General features: G+C 46.5%; 1 protein-coding gene across 2 annotated transcripts in view; it reads left to right on the plus strand.

The window, feature by feature from the left end:
- Positions 1 to 16,159, plus strand: part of RAPGEF3 (Rap guanine nucleotide exchange factor 3) — a 51,636-nt gene extending 35,477 nt beyond the window's left edge. For both annotated transcript variants that reach the window (XM_053369739.1, XM_053369747.1), the window contains 18 exons: positions 46 to 161; positions 869 to 957; positions 1,451 to 1,529; positions 2,122 to 2,272; positions 2,465 to 2,547; positions 4,276 to 4,315; positions 5,217 to 5,298; positions 5,660 to 5,806; positions 7,539 to 7,636; positions 8,144 to 8,269; positions 8,525 to 8,706; positions 9,775 to 9,865; positions 10,541 to 10,591; positions 11,511 to 11,598; positions 12,397 to 12,461; positions 12,731 to 12,785; positions 14,199 to 14,270; positions 15,670 to 16,159. In XM_053369739.1, coding sequence (XP_053225714.1) covers positions 46 to 161; positions 869 to 957; positions 1,451 to 1,529; positions 2,122 to 2,272; positions 2,465 to 2,547; positions 4,276 to 4,315; positions 5,217 to 5,298; positions 5,660 to 5,806; positions 7,539 to 7,636; positions 8,144 to 8,269; positions 8,525 to 8,706; positions 9,775 to 9,865; positions 10,541 to 10,591; positions 11,511 to 11,598; positions 12,397 to 12,461; positions 12,731 to 12,785; positions 14,199 to 14,270; positions 15,670 to 15,788 — 1,734 coding nt within the window. In that variant the 3' untranslated portion in view covers positions 15,789 to 16,159. The remainder of the gene's footprint in view (positions 1 to 45; positions 162 to 868; positions 958 to 1,450; positions 1,530 to 2,121; positions 2,273 to 2,464; positions 2,548 to 4,275; positions 4,316 to 5,216; positions 5,299 to 5,659; positions 5,807 to 7,538; positions 7,637 to 8,143; positions 8,270 to 8,524; positions 8,707 to 9,774; positions 9,866 to 10,540; positions 10,592 to 11,510; positions 11,599 to 12,396; positions 12,462 to 12,730; positions 12,786 to 14,198; positions 14,271 to 15,669) is intronic.
- Positions 16,160 to 17,638: the final 1,479 nt, after the last annotated feature.

The following is a 17,638-nucleotide window of genomic DNA, read 5'->3' on the forward strand; positions in this document are numbered from 1 at the left end:
CATAGCAATGCAACCCAGTTCACTAGCTTATGCTTTCCTGTCTAGGATGTTGAAGCCAACACTCTGCGGCTGAAGGAACATGGGAAGGTGGTGCTTGTTCTGGAGAAGAATTTGCAAGGCAGCAGCTCCAGTCACCTTCCTGGGACTCCAGGGAGCAGTAGGTACTGCGGTCTGGCCCCCTTCGCTTCCCTGCTCCCTCCTAGAGGCAGAAGTAGCTTCTGTCTGATGCTCCCACAAGCTCTTTCTGCTTGTTTCTCTTGCCTTCCCCACAAAACAGGGCTGGGTGTCAAGAAACTTGCACTTCCTACTCCTGGAAGTGTTTTGTAGGCAGCTGCAGAAGCAGCTCACCCCAACCGCCATGGTGCTTTTTCCAGAGGATCTTAATGTAGCATTGCTGTTGGATTCCACATGAAATAGAATCAGAGAGAACATTTGGAGTTTTCCTGATGCCAAAACATTGGGGCTCCCCACTCCCCCCACAGGAAGATGTATTTAAATTTCCATCTGCTTCTGTAAGATCCACTGGGCAAGTATGGTAGTTGTCGATAGTGTAGTTCTTCTGCATGCTTCTTTGCCCATGTGCAACCTTAAGGCTACAAAATATACGATACTGTACAACTGTGGGCACAAAATTTGGACAGGAGATCATCACTCATTGCTTGTGTGGTAATTCTAGACTACAAAACCTATTATGTAATGTGGTTATGAGCAAAATATTCATATGCCAAACCTGGGTTGTTGTTTTTCCCCAAAATCAGCTAATGATATGGGAAGGGGGAGCATTTGCTGCTTAGGTGCATCGCTTGCTTCTGGTTTCCACCTCATTGTCATGCTATCTGAGAAGTTCATGCTTTCCTCTCCTGTTCAGGTACTCAGTGATGTCTGGGACCCCTGAAAAAATACTTGATTATCTGCTGGAAACCATGCGTCCAGACTCTACGCTCTCTGACCCCGTAGGTAAGTCGAGGGCCACTTAAAGAGAAGGGTTAGTTAATACACCGGAGAAAACCCCATGCCAGTCATTGGTTCATAGGCCAATTTAGAGCTAAGAACTGGGGAAAGAAGTTTGAACAGAGGGGCATCTACACAGGCACATCGCTTTGTATTTGTGGAGTTGTCGTCTCCCTTGAAGTGTACAGGGCAATGTGTGTACACTGGAACAATGCGCATGGGACTATTTACAGATAGGTAGCCGTGTTGGTCTGCCATAGTCAAAACAAAAAAATTTTTTTCTTTCCAGTAGCACCTTAAAGACCAACTAAGTTAGTTCTTGGTATGAGCTTTCGTGTGCATGCACACTTCTTCAGATATCAGATAAGGTGCTACTGGAAAGAAAAAAATTTTTTTATGGGACTATTTGTCAGGTTACAGGAGTTTAAATGCAGATCATCTAGGAGATCATCTAGCCCTTGTAATAATGTTTCACCATGCTTCTCTGCCATCTCTGTAGACACCTTCCTTGGAGATTTCCTTCTGACACATGATGTGTTCATGCCAACACCGCAGCTGTGCAGAGCTCTGCTCCAACAATATCCTTTGTGGTTTGTTTCTCTGCTGGATCATACAGCCCTAGTCAGCAAGCAGTTCTGTTTGGAAGGCCACTTTAGAGGCCCAGTTTGGTGGGCTGCTGGCAAGCTGTTCCCTGTGCATGCCTGCCTTGCCTCTGGGATGCTAAATAGCAGTGTTGGGAAGGAGACTTTGGGGGCCAGATTTGGCCCAGGGTCTGCTGCTGCTCATCCTTGCACTAGAGAGATCCCAGGTGTGTGCTCCATACATCTCTAGTGTCCCAGGTTAAGAATGAAAGTGGCTTCGTCTGAACAGCATACATTTTAATCAGGGCTGTAAATTCTAGTTGATTAATTGGCTAGGTTAACCAATTAATAAACTTTAGTTTGACTAAAAGGGCATCTCAGATTAAGGGAGCAAAAATTGTAAATCATGACTAATTTGTCTCATTGATTTAAGCTTTAAGCAGCAGCTGGCGGCTGGGTTTAGCTGCCATTTTTAGGACTCCGACCAGAGTGCACTTAGCCTAAGACCCCCTAAAACCTAGAGCCGGGCCTGGTCCATGGGGGCCCTTGCATACGGCTGTGTTTCTGTGTCTCCTTGACTGCTGTTCACCTTTCATTCGGAACCGTCGGAGGGCACCGAACAGGACAAAGCTGCCTACATCCTGGGCAAAAGGCAGAAGATCCTGTGGCTGGTGAACCAGTGGGTCTTGCTCTATGGGCGCCTGCTGCAGGCAGAATCCAGCTCTGTGGCCTTTTTGCAGGTAACAAGATGGGAGCAGGGAGCAGTGCTAGAGGTGCAACACAAAGAGAGGATAAAAGTCGACTTGGGTTAGTGGGAGGCTGTTGCTTGCTTGGCATGAGATTGCATCTGCAGGAGGCTGGTCTGCTCCTGCTTGTTCTGTAGCAACCAGCCTGGCTGCTTCTGCTCATCAGCTCTGGCTGTTCTCTTGCAGAGCCTGTCTGAGTGTGCAGCCCAGGATGCTCGTCTGGGCCCCCTGCTTAGGGAACAGATGCAGGATCGTCGGAGGAACCGAGTGTGAGTCTTCTACTCTGCCCCAGTTTGTGTTTGCGAGGATCTGGGTATGTGCGAGGAAGATGAGGCAAAAAAGAATGGCAAAATACCTAGTTTCCTCAGGGCAAGTCTTAATGTCTGTAATGTGATTTGATATGTTATGATATGTGTATCAAAATACACATGTGGATGATTGTAGGGTTACCTTATTTCCTGATTTAGGAAGCATGTTAGAGTAGCCTTCAGATGTGCAGCTACTCAGTCAATCAGACCAAAGTTGGTCTGTAAGAGCTCTTCTTACCTGGTAGGTGCTCACCCCATCAGGTGATTGATGGTGCTTTCGGAAGTCTCTGTGATGACACGAACACATCTGAAGGGAACTCTGACCTTCTGAGAGGCTCACTTCTGCAGACACTTTGCCCTTCCATCTCGGTGTGGGGAGAGGTCTACTAATCACAACGATGGCTATGTTTGACCTCCAGTACAACTCAGTGCCAGACTCTGGGAACAAGAAGCAGGAGAGAGGCGTATTGTGTTCGAGTCCTGCTTGTGGACTTCTCAGCAGCATCTGTGTGGCCACTTAGAGAACAGGAGGCTGGACTAGATGAGCCTTTGGTCTGACCCAGCAGGTGTCTTTTGTTCTGAGAGGTGAAGGGGAGAAGCAAGGTCAGATAAAATATGGACAAAATGTGTTCCTTAACCCCCACCCCGCCCCCCGGTCATTCCTTCTCTACACTAGGTGAGTTATTTTAAATGGGTGGGGGAGGTCTGATGTTTGGTTGCACCTGGGGGGCCTCAATATCTTACTGGTCTCTTTCATTGCTGTAATTGAGCGGTTGCTGCTTTGCTACAGAGTCTGTTTCTTGCACTTCCTGCAAATGCAGTCTGCAAGAGCTGAGCCAACATGAATAGCTGTTGAGATCTGATAATATTCCCTCTTTGTTGTTTTTTTTTTAAAATTATTCAATTTTACATTTAACGTTTGCATTCACATGTACAAATAGGATTCTCTGAATCCCGAGATTTCCCTCCCCCCTCATGGGTTCCATAGTTATTCTTTTCCAACTGCATCGTATAATGTTCTCCATATTTCCTTAAAACTCAGCTGTTACCATAGTTCTTGTTACATTGCAAGTGTTTTTAAAATCCTGCCAATGTTTTAAATTGTTTACAGTGTTATTTTTGAATGTTGAATGTGCTTCGGGTTGAGTGCGTTCAAGTTGCGCTCCGTGGCAACCCGGAAGTAATGGAGTGCGTTACTTCCGGGTTTCACCGCTCGCGACCCATGCATGCGCAGACACGCCATCACGCCATTGTGCCGTCGCGTCTTGCGTTTCGTTTGGGATGTGAATGGGGCTCTGGAACGGATCCCGTTCGCATCCCGAGGTACCACTGTATTTGTCATCAACCATACGCCTAAATATTTTACATTTTTTAAATTAACAGTTCTGTTTTTTGTTGTAAATCTTTTTTGTATTGTTCTGTCACATTTTTTACCAACATTTTCATTTTGTTTTTATTTAACTTAAAACCTGCTACTTGGCCAAACTCAGAAATTCTATCTAAGACCCTTGGTATACTTACCATCGGGTCTTCAACTGTTATCACAAGGTCATCCGCAAATGCTTTCAGTTTATATGCTTTGCACCCAGCTGTCATTATACCTTCATCTGATCTTATACATCTCGCCAGGGTTTCCAAACCTAGAATAAGCAGTAATGGTGACGGGGTCCCTCTTTCCTCTTTGGACAGGTTAGAAAATGGCAGCAACTGTGCATCTCCGAAGCTTCAGGTAAAGTACAAGTCCTTTGCCAGAGAATCAACAGTTCTTCGCTAAAGGGAGCTGCAGCTGCAAACAACGCACAGCAGACGAACATGCTGAATTATTTTCATTTGAAAAGGCGGCTCCCTCCCCTCCACTAATTTGAAATATTTTTGTCAGAAATAAAGCAGAACTCAAGTTAGGCGACACTCAAGAAAAGACAGTGGACAGACAAGAATCCTGTTATTCCATTCCAGGGCACCAGCGGCAGGAGCAGAGGAATTATCCAAAACTCTCCTCTTTTCAGTTTCAGGCAACTTGCTTGGTTATGTATTTCTCAAAATAATGAGGTCTAGAAATGTGAAAATAAAATCTAGGATGGAGCCATCTCATTTGCCCAGCAGAATAAAAAGCAAGATCCAAAAATCACAGCCTTGCATGTCAGAAGGATTCTGGTCTCTATGTAGCCATCAGATAGGGCCTGTTTGCTTCAGCCTCAAGGTTTGGGCTAGCTCCGTAGTTGGTAAGCATGTGCCACACCCAAGGAGTGACAGTTCATCACATCTCTGTGTATATTTGAGGCAAGCACAGATAACCCCAAATTTCTTCACCAAGGCATCTTGCCAAGACGGAGAGGGCAGAGACCTCTGGCTGTTCTGTGGCTGGAATGCAGCCTCCTGTACAAAGGCAAGCGCCACATCCCATGTGCTGCCACTTTTGATTCTGCCCCCTTCACCAGGGAATGTGCCCCTCCCTTCAAGCATTGCTCATTCAGGGCAAGCGACTCTCTGACAGAAAAAGATTTCCTACTCTCCAGGTTATTGCTGGTAAGTTTTAGCCTTATTTACAGGCCTGGGCCTGAAGATGCCTCTGGGTGGAAGAGAATCCCGTTGCACCTTCTTGCATCCTTCTGTCTTTCCGTCTCACCCAGGTGCGAAGTGCAGTGGACTGGTTTGCCAGCCAGGAGGAACCCTTTCTGAACAGCAGCTACACTATCCGAGCCCAGGACAAAGGTAACTTAGCGATGCTTCCTCTCACTCGCTCGCCAAGCCAGCCTGCCCTTTGCTTTGACCTTGCATCTGGACAATTCTCAGAATGCCAGGATGCCCCAGCCAACCCCCCAAGGTGGCTACAGTAACATGGCTGGAGAGTTCTAATTGGCTGGATTTATTTTATTTTTATTTATTAAGTTTATATTCTGCCCTTCATCACATATGTCCACATAGGTGACGCAGTCCTGCTATAATTGGCATTACTGATGATTGAACTTGAAAGCTTCTGTGAGCAAAGTGTACAGAGCTTTAGCTCCTGCATTAAAGCTGCTGTGCTAAGGTCCCCCCCTTTTTCGTCTCTTTCCCCGCTTCTCCTATATAGTCCCGTATGACATATACAGACCAGACTACTCCTGCCTCACGACGGTGCTTCGGGTGAATGCTTCAGTCCAGGAAGTGCTCACATCCCTGGCAGACTGTCCTGGCTGGAGCAAAGAATGGGTCCTGGTCAAGATCAATTCCGTGGGAGGTGAGTGAGCCTATCATGATTCCCTCTGAGAACATACATGGTCTCTGGTGGCAGCCCAGTACTGCATGGTGATGCAGGTGATATGGATCCACTTGCACCTCCACAATGTGCATGATTTCAGCAGCCCTTCTCAAGGATGAAACAGACGTAACCTGTTTCGTCTTGCTGTGTTCAATCCAGAGGTGCTTTTGTGTCCCATGTTGAACTGTGAAGAAAGTGGTTATTCAGGCTTAGAGCAGAACTGTGTGCATAGAAGGGGCCAGCTCTGTCGTTAGGCAGGGTGAGGCAGCTGATTCAGGCTGCAGATTGTGGAGGGCTGCTGCCCCCATTCTGAGCTGCTTCCCCTGTGTTTGTAGTGCTTACCTGTTGCTGGTCTGGGCTGATTGGCTGTCTCCACTTCACCACCTTCTCACCTTTTCCAGAAGCACCAGAGATGGGGAAAGAGCCCTGTTTAAATGAGCAGGCAAAGAACCAGCCAGCCCGCTGGGAGGGCATGCTGAATTTTTCAGCTTTCAAATTCCCAAAATGAAGAGGGCTAAGAACTTGTAACGTGACTTGGGCGTTCAAGATATTTTGGTTAAATTGACATAATTTAGTTTGACCTGCTAAGTAAAATGTGTGTGAAATTGCCTAGAAATCATTAAAAATGATTGCCAACTACTTGTAGTTATATTATTTATTTATATTATTTATTTATTATTGTTATTTCTTAGCATTACCTGATATTTTCAGAAGGTGAAATTTAAAATTCTTTGCTTTTCTGAAAACAGCCTATGTGCTTTTTCATCAAACGTAGACTTACCAATCACAAAAATAATAGCATATTTGAATCCGTCACACCCAAAAACATGTTTTTAAGATCCCTCACTGAAGAAATTTGCAAAAATTAAGCTTCACCTCCTAAAATGACACACCTTGCCAGCCCACACCATAGGGAGTTGTGTGTGTGTGTGTGTGTGTGTGTGTGTGTGTGTATCCCTCCAGACATGATTAATTTCTGTACCTCTTTTAAGTTCTGCTTATACTTGGAGAGAAAAGACTCCAGGGAAGTACTGAATGATAGGAATTTTATGAATGTGACTCTACGGGGCACAGGACTGCTGTGGTCTAGCTTTGGATTTGAGGTTGCAGAAAACTGCCCTGCCTTGCCTGATTTCAGGGTTATTGGCTGCTTTTTTACTAGAACTCCAAGATCACCCAGCCAGAGCCAGGTGCAAAAGACATGTAGCTGGAATTGAAGAACAGGGAGCTTCTGACGACATTCTGAGCCTTGGAATTTCTTTGCAGTGCCAGAAATAAGCTGAGCTAATAGTCCTGCCATGCAAAGCCCACCCCTGGTTAGCTTTCTGCATCAGTTTAGGTGTTTTGTTGTTGCCATTGTTGAATTGGGAGTTGGAACTCGTGGCTGATATGCTACAAATCACTCTGAGGTTTACTCGTAATGGCTCAGGACCAATAAACTGTTTAGGGAAGTTTTTAATGTTTGATGTTTTATTGTGTTTTTAATATTCTGTTGGGAGCCCCCCACAGTGGCTGGGAAAACCCAGCCAGATGGGCAGGGTATGTATGTATGTATGTATGTATGTATACATGTTTGTTTGTTTGTTTGTTTTCTCTTCTGCTCACACCTAGATTTGTCAGTTAGGCTTGGCAATAAGGGTACCTTGAGCAACACTGCTCCCTTGTGGCAATTCGGGGCACTGCCATGTCTCTTGTTCCTTCTTTCTGGCAGATAAAGAGGTCTTGCCCTTGGAGGCCTTTGGTGTGTTTACATCCCTGGGGCTGAACGAGAGACTCTTTGCTGCCGCTGTCCAGGAGCTTCACAGCTTGGTGAGTGTGTTTTCCCTGCAGATTCTCGCAAAGCTCTCACTTTGATTCTCTGGCTCAACCCCCTGGACACAAGTGTATTTTGTATTTTTGCTTGTGTGAACCACCCTGGGATCTTTGGATGAAGGGTGGTATACAAATTAAATAAATAAATAAACACACCAGCCTATCAACAGTTGGGCACAGTTTTGGAGGAGTGCCTCATAGGCCAAATTGCAGGTTGCAAGCTCACCCCCCTTGATGCAGAGGAGTTTGGGCATTCCCTTGACAGCATGAAAGCCTCCAGAAGCCTTTATGGGGAACGCACAATGGAGGCAGTTTAAAAATGGCTTAGGCTTGTAGCACAGATGTTGAATCTATTTGTGAAGGTGTGATCAAGGCAGCAACATCCATAAGGTGACCAATTCTGCAGCTCAGTTGTGGCTTTGGGGTGTCCATGGCAAGGCGCCTGCATGCACACAGGTGCCCCTGCAGAGTGGCTTTCACTGATTTCTCCTCCCATTTGCACAGACCCCTCACCCTGAGCAGCAAGGCCCCACGGCGGGTTCCTCAGAAAACCTGGATTTCATCAGCTCCAAGGACCTGGCCAACCAGTTCACTGAGCATGACTGGAACCTCTTCAAAAGCATCCACCAAGTAAGGAGATTTGTTCCCAGACGAAGTCTGTTGTAGTGAGGCACCAGACCCTGGGACTGAGGAGATCTTGCTGTGCACACACTGCAACTTGCCATTCCTCACCCTCATGGCCGTGGCATTGTGCAGAGATTTTGACAGCTGCCCTGCATGTCTAAGGTGGAGGAGAGTGGGTTGCATGTCTTCAAGTGGAGCTGAGCCAAAGTATTGTATTTTTAAGGTTGGATTCAGACTCTCCTGGCTGTTGTGTTTTTTAAGGTGGAGCTGATCTACTACATATTTGGACCACAGAAGTTTCCCAATGCAACCACGGCAAACCTGGAGCGCTTTCTGTGCCGTTTCAATGAGCTGCAGTTCTGGGTCACCACCGAGCTCTGCCTCTGTCCTGATGTTATCAAGAGAGCCCAGCTGCTCCGAAAATTCATCAAGCTGGCCGCACAGTAAGAGTTTGGCTGAAAGGAAAGCAGTTGGCCAGGAATGAGCAGGCACCAGGCTTGCGAATTTGAGGCTGTGTTTTGTTTTCACTAGAACCCCAAGGTCCTGAGCTGAGAGCAAAATAGTGGCTCAGGGGAATAAGTTATTTGTGAGACAGACATGCTTGGCCCAGAAATTTGTTCTCGGTAACCTTTAGACTCTGTTCTCTGAAAATGCCATGGGTGCCAACTTGAACAAAACATGGGCACTTATATGGGCACCTCCCAGTACTTCTGCAGAGTGCACCTTCCTCAGCCATGCGCAGATGGGCACAGGCACTTGCCTCTCACTCCCCACCTGCGTGCAAGAAGTTTCTTCTTGCTCACCTGTCTCCCACCCATCACCCACTCACCTCTCTTACAGTCCTGCCTCTCCCCAGCTGCCCTGGCATAGACACACCTGGAAATGGCACCAAAAGCCAGGAGACAAGCTGGGAAAGAGGGCAGTGCTCAGTTTGGAGAGACGGAGGAAAGGAGGGAGGAAGGCAGCAACTGGCATAAACATTGGGGGGCTGCCCCCCTAAATATTTTATTGCCGGGGGGGAAAGGTACCATGGCCCCATAGAGTTGTCACCTTTGGAAAATGCCATTCCTGATTTTCTCCCAAGATCTCTGGGTTTCAGCAGCCTTATTTCATTGATATTTGAAAAAGATTTCTGAGCCACCCTTTACCACAATATGACACCAGGCTGGGGTAAAGTCACAAGAATGAAAAATAGCGAAACCAGAGCCAGATCCTGACACAGTCAAATATATTGAAAGGGTATGTGAGAAAGAGGTCTTAATGTTATCGCTATTGTTAAACTATTGGAAAGCGGAAATCCTTGCTGATCTACTGATCCAAAGATCTACCTGTAGGCTTGAACTAGCTTCTGGCCACTCATATATGTAGGTCATCTCCTTTTTCTAGGTGAGACCATGGCTTTAAGCACTGTGGGAGCAGTAAAGCCTGTCCTGGCTTTCACGTGAGAAGCATCTGGGGGATCACACTCTCTTCCGCTTTGAGCTGAGTGCCTCTTGTGTCTTTGTTTTCAGCCTGAAGGACCAAAAGAACCTGAACTCTTTCTTTGCAGTGATGTTTGGCCTGAGCCATTCCACCATCAGCCGCCTCTCTAGGACCTGGGAGGTACATTTCTGCCACAGAGGGAAGGGAAGCCAACTGAACTAACCATGCATGCTTTGAAACTGCTCATATACCAGCCTTCTTCAACCTGGTACACTTCAGACGTTTTGGACCACAATTCCCATCGCCCTTGACCATTGACAACAAGGCTGATGAAGCTGGTGGGAGTTGTTATCCAAAACATTTGGAAAGCACCAGGTTGAGAAAGGCCATAACAGCAGCAACAATGAGAAGTGATTTGCTGCCTTTTTAATTGCCAGTCCTTGCCACCATTTTGTAAGGTGCCACCATGGATCTAGCATTCCTTTTGGGGGATGCAGATGAAGGCTGAAGCGAAGGCAGGGCTGCAAAACAGCTGTTGAAAGAGGGAATGTGATTATGTGAGAAGGAGCCCGGCCTCATCATGGTCACATCACACTTGCCTGGGTATTGCCTGTATCTCCTAGCCTGATAGCACATCACTTGCACAGATTAACTGTATGTATTCTGTTTGAGATATTGCAGGAAAATACTAAAGTTTTATCTGTGGCATTGGATGTGTCAATTCTGTTTTCCCCCATGCAAATCCCTTCTAATCAAAGTACAAACGGTGCATGCGTGAACTTGCCCTGACTTTCTGCAGTAATTTGTTGGCCATTTCTAAACACCCTCCTGCCTCTGCCTCTCTCCTCTCCACAGAAGCTCCCACATAAGACGCGAAAGCTGTTCGGCACCATGGAGCGCATGCTGGTGAGTGGTGGTCCTGTTTATCTTTGGACGGTGCTGGAGCCTTGTCACTGTGTCTCTCTCATCTCTGCACCATTCCCCATGTGCAAAGTGCTTTGCTATTCTTTACTGTGTTCAGTCTGCGAGCTAAATCGCTGCTCTTCCCATTTCACAGATGGGGAACTGGGGCTGAAAGAGTGCTCTGCACAGTTGCCATATAAAGTCTATGGCTGAGATGTGGATGTGAGCCCAGATTTCTCCCTTGGGGCTCCTCTGTAGCAGTTGGCTCATCAGCAGGAGACAGGCTTCCCAAAAGAATCCCAAGAAGGATACCAACCAGCCCTTCAAGCTGGTGCCCAGTTGTCCTTCTACCTTTAGCAAAAGTCAGGCTCTTTGGAGAAGGGATGAAAAGTCCATTCTTGTTTATTCTAAGGTCTTTTTTCTGCTTACAAAATGGAACAATTTCCCCTCTCTGTTCCCTGTGTGCTGTTCTGGGGGTTCTCCTGACCTACTGGTGGTGGGTGGCACAGAGGGCATGGGGGGAGGTGGTGGAAAGCCCTTTAAGCTAGTGGGGGTCCTTGCACAGGCATCAGCCAACACACTGGGTTAGCTGAAACCACCCCTTAATGTGGATGCAGCTGGGGACTCACATAACTATATGCTCCAGTGCCACAAATCTGGGAGAAGAGTTCTGTGTGCATAGGTCTCTCTTTTTGGGGGGGCGGGGGCAGGGAAGCATGCTATCTTCTAAGCCTTCACCTGAAATGGTATAGTCCAGAAACAGACCTACTAACTTAATCTGCTGTTGGTGAGAACTAGACTCTACTGTCCTGGACAAGCAAAGGAACACCATTAAAGCATAGCTGTGGGGTGAGGCGCCACGCGCCTAATGCACACGCAGTTGCAAACAGTCCCAACGCTAATCTTTCTTCCTTCTTTCCAGGACCCTTCTTGGAATCACCGGGTCTATAGGCTGGCCATGGCGAAACTGACTCCCCCCTTGATTCCCTTTATGCCCCTCCTGCTTAAAGGTATAATAAGCTGCATGCTCCTTACTAAATTTACCTTGGCTGTTGGTTTGCATGCATAAATGCTCTTTGTATCTTGAGACCTTAGGGATCTAAACTCACAAAACATATAAAATTTGAAATAATTAAGAAAAAGCATCTAAGACTGGGGTCTGGCCGTGGGAACTCAGGCTTGCCATCCCATCTGGCTCAGGGGATTCTCACACATGGTCAGAAGCAAGCTTTGTGTTTTCAAGCCTGTCTCAGTAACAGTACTTGACCCCTGAGCTATGGCTCCTCTCCTGAATGAATGTGTTGGGTAATGTGGAGGTGTCCTCTGATAACCTTTGCTGCCTTGGGAGGACTTCTGCTCCTGCTCGTTGCATTACTTTGCAAAGGTGGGGCATGAGACTAGATTCAGGGCATGGCTTGAGGGCACATGATGCATCCAGCCTGCTGAAGTTGGGAAGATCTGGTAAGCGCCTGGATGGGAGACTGCATGATAGTCCCATGTATGTCACCTTGAGTTCCATCATGGAAGGAAGACAGAATATACTAAATATATAAGCCCATCAGCTCATCTGCTGAACTTCATTGTCTGTACATACTGTGCAGGGGCACCATTGGAGGGGGGGGGAGGCCCTCCATTTCAATATTCTGCGGCCCATCAGGCCCCATCAGACCTACCTGCAGTTAGTGGAAGAATGCACCAGCCTGCGTGATGTTGGGGGCACGTGTTTGACGTCACGTGTGTGCCGGGCCCCTTCAATCTTGTGGGCTACTGTGTGATGAACAGACTCAGATCTTCCTCTTCCTTCGCAGACCTGACATTCATCCATGAGGGTAACTGCACATTGGTGGAGAATCTTGTCAACTTTGAGAAGCTGGTAAGTGGAGAGCCATGGCTGGGGAAACTGGGGTAGTCTTACTGTGGCATGGTAATGGCAGGAGGAGCCTATATCAGTTAGAGAAAGTTATCATTCCCTTGCTGGAGAGAAGAAGCTACAGTTCCCTTTTAGGTGTTGAGAAATTTCAGTTGTGCATAAGGGCACTTTGAACATGCTCTCTTGTCCTCTTGGTCTGCAAATAACTCACTTAGGGGTGAGATGAGGATGAAGCGATTGAGCCTAACATTAAACCTGTCTGTTCCACGCAGCGCATGATGGCCAAGGCAGTGCGTCTCGTGCATCGTTGTCGGAGCCACCCCAACCGTGAGTGGGGCAGGGGAGCAGGGGCACAAGACGGGTGTCAGTAGGGATAAGTGGAAGCAAAGTGCACCTAACATTCCAGAATGGGAGCTGGATGGACAGATCAGCCTAACCTCATCCCGTGCCATTTTTACTGGCGCACAATCATAGGTCTGCCCTGTCCTATTTTGTGTGGATTTTTTAAAAGAAGGGTTTGCATTTATATTGTATGCAGTATTGTTATACACATTATCATGCACAGCACTGTATGCATTTCTCTCCAAATACATAGTTTTTGATACTCTTCAGTGGGCTTTTCCATAAAATGCACATTCTTATCTTCATTTAATCATCATCATCATCACTTTATTTGTATGCCAGCTTTCCATTGTTAAAAACCATGCTCAAGGCAGCAGGCAACAGGACAAGATTTACAGCATTACAAACATAGCAAAAGTCCCAAACAATAAAGGAAATACATCAAAAAGTATTGAAACAATTTCTACATAAATCCTAATAAGATCTAAAACTAAAGATACAAAAATCAATAGCAATGAAAAACCCCAGTGAAACAGCCTAAACAAGACCACAGCAGTCAGTCAGTCTGTCAGGGCCCCTCCCTCCCAAGCCAGGTGGGGAAAGGCCAGCAATGGAGGGAGAAGAACTTCCAGGACCCACAGCCAATATGGTTTCAGGAACCTCGGCTTTTGTAGCTGGAGTCAGTCAGGGTCTTGCCCTCCCAGGCCAGGTGGGAAAAGGCCAGCAAGGCTGCAGACAGGTCTTCCAGGACTCACAAGACAGATATTTTTGTGCACTGATGCTGCATTGCAAAATCTTGAAACATTGCATTCCAACCCAAAAGTTTTGGACCGTCAAATTGGGCTGGTCTTCTGCATAAAGTGGACCAAGCAAGTTCCTCCTCCATCCCTCAGGGTGGACCCTCAGGTCAATGCATTTAAACAGATACAAGTGTTGGAGCAGCAAGAATGGCCTCCTCTTTCAGAGGCAAACCATTGTGCCCTACTGCTTCTTTTGCGCTAAGTTGAATTCTTTTCAGAATTGATTAAACTTTCCAGCTCACCTGGACAGGTTGGATTAGGTGACTCTTGGGGTTCCTTCCAACTCTACAATTCTATGATTATATAATTCTAAGGTCTTGGGGCTTATTGGGGGTTTATTTCAGGGTTGATACAGGTCAGAAGACAGAAAAAGTAGGGGTGGGGAGGGGAGGGAAGGGAAGGGAAGGGGAGAGGCCATGAAATTGAATTGAAATGTTGTGAGGGCTCTAGTATTGAAATAATGCCACTAGCCAAAGGCAGGCAGGTGAGTCATAGATCAAACAGACTGAAAGGATGACAAAAAATTAAATGATAATAAGCAAAACGGATTTTAAAGCAGACTTTTTTTTAACCCTTCTCCTCTTCTTCCCCACTCCAGTTCCACTCTCCCCTTTGCGGAGTCGTCCTCAGCACCTCCTGGAAGAAGCCCGGGCACTGCGTGCCTCTACCTGTAAGCAAGGGAGGGGTTTTGTACACAGAGTGCTTCCACACCAACCCCTTTTCTCTGATTCTGCCCTCCTTTGTTCACACACTTTTTATGGAGAAGGCACACAACACCATCGAAATCATTACTCTCCGGTGTTTCGGTATAGTCTTGTGGTTCCCCCCCAAAAAAAATTTAACATTAGTGGTGGTGGGGTTTGGGGGAGGCAAGAGGGCTACAAAACCCAGGTTCAGTAACAGTCACAGCACTGTTAGAACTTCCAGGGGATGCCTTTTATAAATTGCAAGAGCTCATGCAAAAGGTCCCAGGTTCCATCTCGGTAGAGCTTGGAAAAGACTCCTGTCTGAGTCTGCTGCCAGTCAGTGTGGACAGTAGTGGGCTAGATGGACTTGGCATAAGGAATCTCCTAGCTCTAAATAGAAAACTTCCTTTTTTTTGCAGGTTTTGCCCATTTTATTGCTTGCCTGAAGTTTGAGTGAGTGTGTGTGTGTGTGTGTGTGTGTGAGAGAGAGAGAGAGAGAGAGAGAGAGAGAGAGAGAGAGAGAGATTACTAGTTTTTCCAATTTTTGTCCTCTTTTCTTTCCATTAAACTGAGATCGCAATATTTTGCTGTAAAGGGATAGTTATTAATGAAGACATTGTGACACCATCCATTTTTCTATTTAGTCCCTTTCATAATAATCTCTTAGGTGGAATTTGCTTTTTCACTACCCTTGCTTGCTGAGCTGATGTATTCATTAAGCTGCCTAGCCACAACCCCAATATTTCAATTGTGGGGCAGCCACAAGCCATTTCCTATATGAATGCTACATAGATGTAGTATTTCTGTGCCTTACATTTACACTTCCTTACACATCTGCAATTTCCCAGCCCATCTCAGTCTCCCTTTGGAATCTACAATTTGATTGGCTTTTTCACACTCCTGATTGTGCAGTTTGATTAGCTGTTCACCACCCTGGATAAGATGACAGGTGCCTGAACAATTCAGGATACCATCCTGAATAGTTCATTTCCTGTGTGATGTGTGCAGAGCTACATTCAATATCCCCTCATCAAACATGTACTTTGCAGAATAAACTGTCATAACCCTCAGTCCCCATGTCTCAAGGACCCAATCCAACTACAAAAGGGTCTCTCCAAACTAAGGAATGGGTTAGGTAAGATTCCAGGTAAGGAAATGATCCAAATAAAACTTATTTTTAGTTTTGAAGATTTTAATTTCTAACAATGGGGAGCATTAAGAAGCCATACAGATCACTGAACCCCCTGCCCCCCCACCCCCAGCAATTAGAAATCTCTGTCACTCGCAAGATTCTGAATTTTACCTTGTTAAAATCTATGTCCCTAAAATGATCTATGAATTCTTTCAAAATCCTACCTTGATATTGGGATCTTTTTCTTTCAGGTTCAGAGCAATCTCTTAGCACACGAAGCCCTGCTGCTACCTGGGCCTACACCCAGCACCTGAGAGTGATCGACAGCCAGAAGGAACTTTTGCGGCTCTCACGAGACCTCGAATCCTGATGTTGCCAGAAGCTGAGGCTAGGACCCAGGATGTGCATATTGTCTGACCTGGGCAAAGGACTACTGAGTTAGCCCTACTTTCAAGATGGGGAGATACCAAGCAGATGGGAGAGCTCTTCATTCTCTTGGTGGTTCCCTTGCTCTCTGTTCTGCAATCAGGATGTAGGTGCCAGTAATGTCCAGGCCAGAGAAAGGACATGTCAGCTGCTACTGATGATGCTTTATAGGCTGCAAGGTTCCTGATCTGAAGAAAGACTGCTTTATGGACCACATGTTGCTGCCTTATGGAGAAAGGAGCAAAAGCTCCCATATGTCACTTATCAGTGTTCATTGGAAATGTGGTTTTTTTCTATTAAAAAGGCATACAGTAAGATTTGCTTGTGTATTTCTGGTGGACTGTGACTTTGTGAATAGCTTTCCCACCTTTTATCCTTGTTCTTCCTACTGACTATAGCACTGTAGCCGAGGTGTCAAAAGAAGTTTAAGGGGCCATGGTTCTAAGGTTGGATAGAGACCCCATCCCAATGTGCTCCGTCTCTGAGAGCTCGTTCCAATGATGCTTTGGCCTACTACTGTCTTAGCACACATGAATGGACCAAAATTCAAGGAAACTGGTTCACACACCCCGGCATTTTCTTACTTGCACCCAGGGAACATATTGATTTTCATAAATGTGCCAGTGGCAACTTTCTTTGCAGTGTTACAAAGGATCTTGGGATATCAGCCTATGGGCCGTGCATTCAGAGTCTGATGCCAGGAGCAGCATTCAAACCTCACAAGGGACACATTCTTTTCTGGACAGCCTTCTGAAGGCCACCTGTCAGTCGTGGGTCAGGCTAGGGTCAAAAGTAAACAGAGGAACAATGGTAAATGTTGCTTTTCTACAGTAGACTGGTTTTTATACACACGTACAACCACCTTTACGTTCTCTATCCAGACAAGGGGTTTGAAGCAGGTCCTGTGATGGGTGTGGCCTATGGAGAATTCAGAGGGCCACATTGAAGGGCCCTGAGGACTGCGTTCAGTCCCTGTGCCAGAGGGATGTGATGGACTTGTGTGGACAGCAAAATACATAATAGCAACAAACAAACTAACAAAACCTCCCATTTGACACATTTAAAAGGCCACAGATGGTTTAGTCAGCCAAATGCCTGAATGAAAATAAACATTTTTGCCTGGCACCAAAAATATTGTTGCATACCCCCCCCCATCTCAACTCTCAACTGTGGCTTATGTCCTTCTCACTACCTGTGAGTTGAGGGAGGGCCCCGCCCCACCCACTTTCTGTCTCCTAGGGAGCCCCTTCATCCCCCTTAGAGGCTCCTCACCCAGGAAGCTAGCCTGGCTTGGTTGGCTTTTAAGACCAGCTGGATGCAGGGATAAGCGTGGTCTGGCACCCACAGACTCATAACAATACAGGATGTGATGCAGGTGCCACACCAGCTTCCCTGGGGAAAGCACTCCATAGACAGGACGACACTGCAGGAAAGGCCTGCTCTCGTGTTATCCTGTGGCAAGAGGGAAGCATGCAAACTTCATTAGGGATGGTCTGAGGAAGAGCCAGAGCTTCTCTCCCAACCCTCTTCAATCTTTTCAGCCAGCCTGCAGAGCCGCTTTTCTTCTACCTCTTTGTGTCTGCAGCTTCCTAGTTCCCTGAGGCTGCATCCACACCATACCCTCAGAGCACCCTCTAAAGCATCCTGGGAAATGTAGTTTCTTTGAAGGTGCTGGGACCTGTTGCTTTGTGAGGGTTAAACTACAATTTCCAGGATTCTTTGTGGTGGGGAATGTACTTTGAATGTGTTGTGTACTCAGCCACAGACACGTGGCACCTGCAACTTGATGTTTCA

Source organism: Podarcis raffonei, chromosome 2, assembly GCF_027172205.1.
Source record: "Podarcis raffonei isolate rPodRaf1 chromosome 2, rPodRaf1.pri, whole genome shotgun sequence".
Lineage (NCBI taxonomy): Eukaryota > Metazoa > Chordata > Lepidosauria > Squamata > Lacertidae > Podarcis > Podarcis raffonei.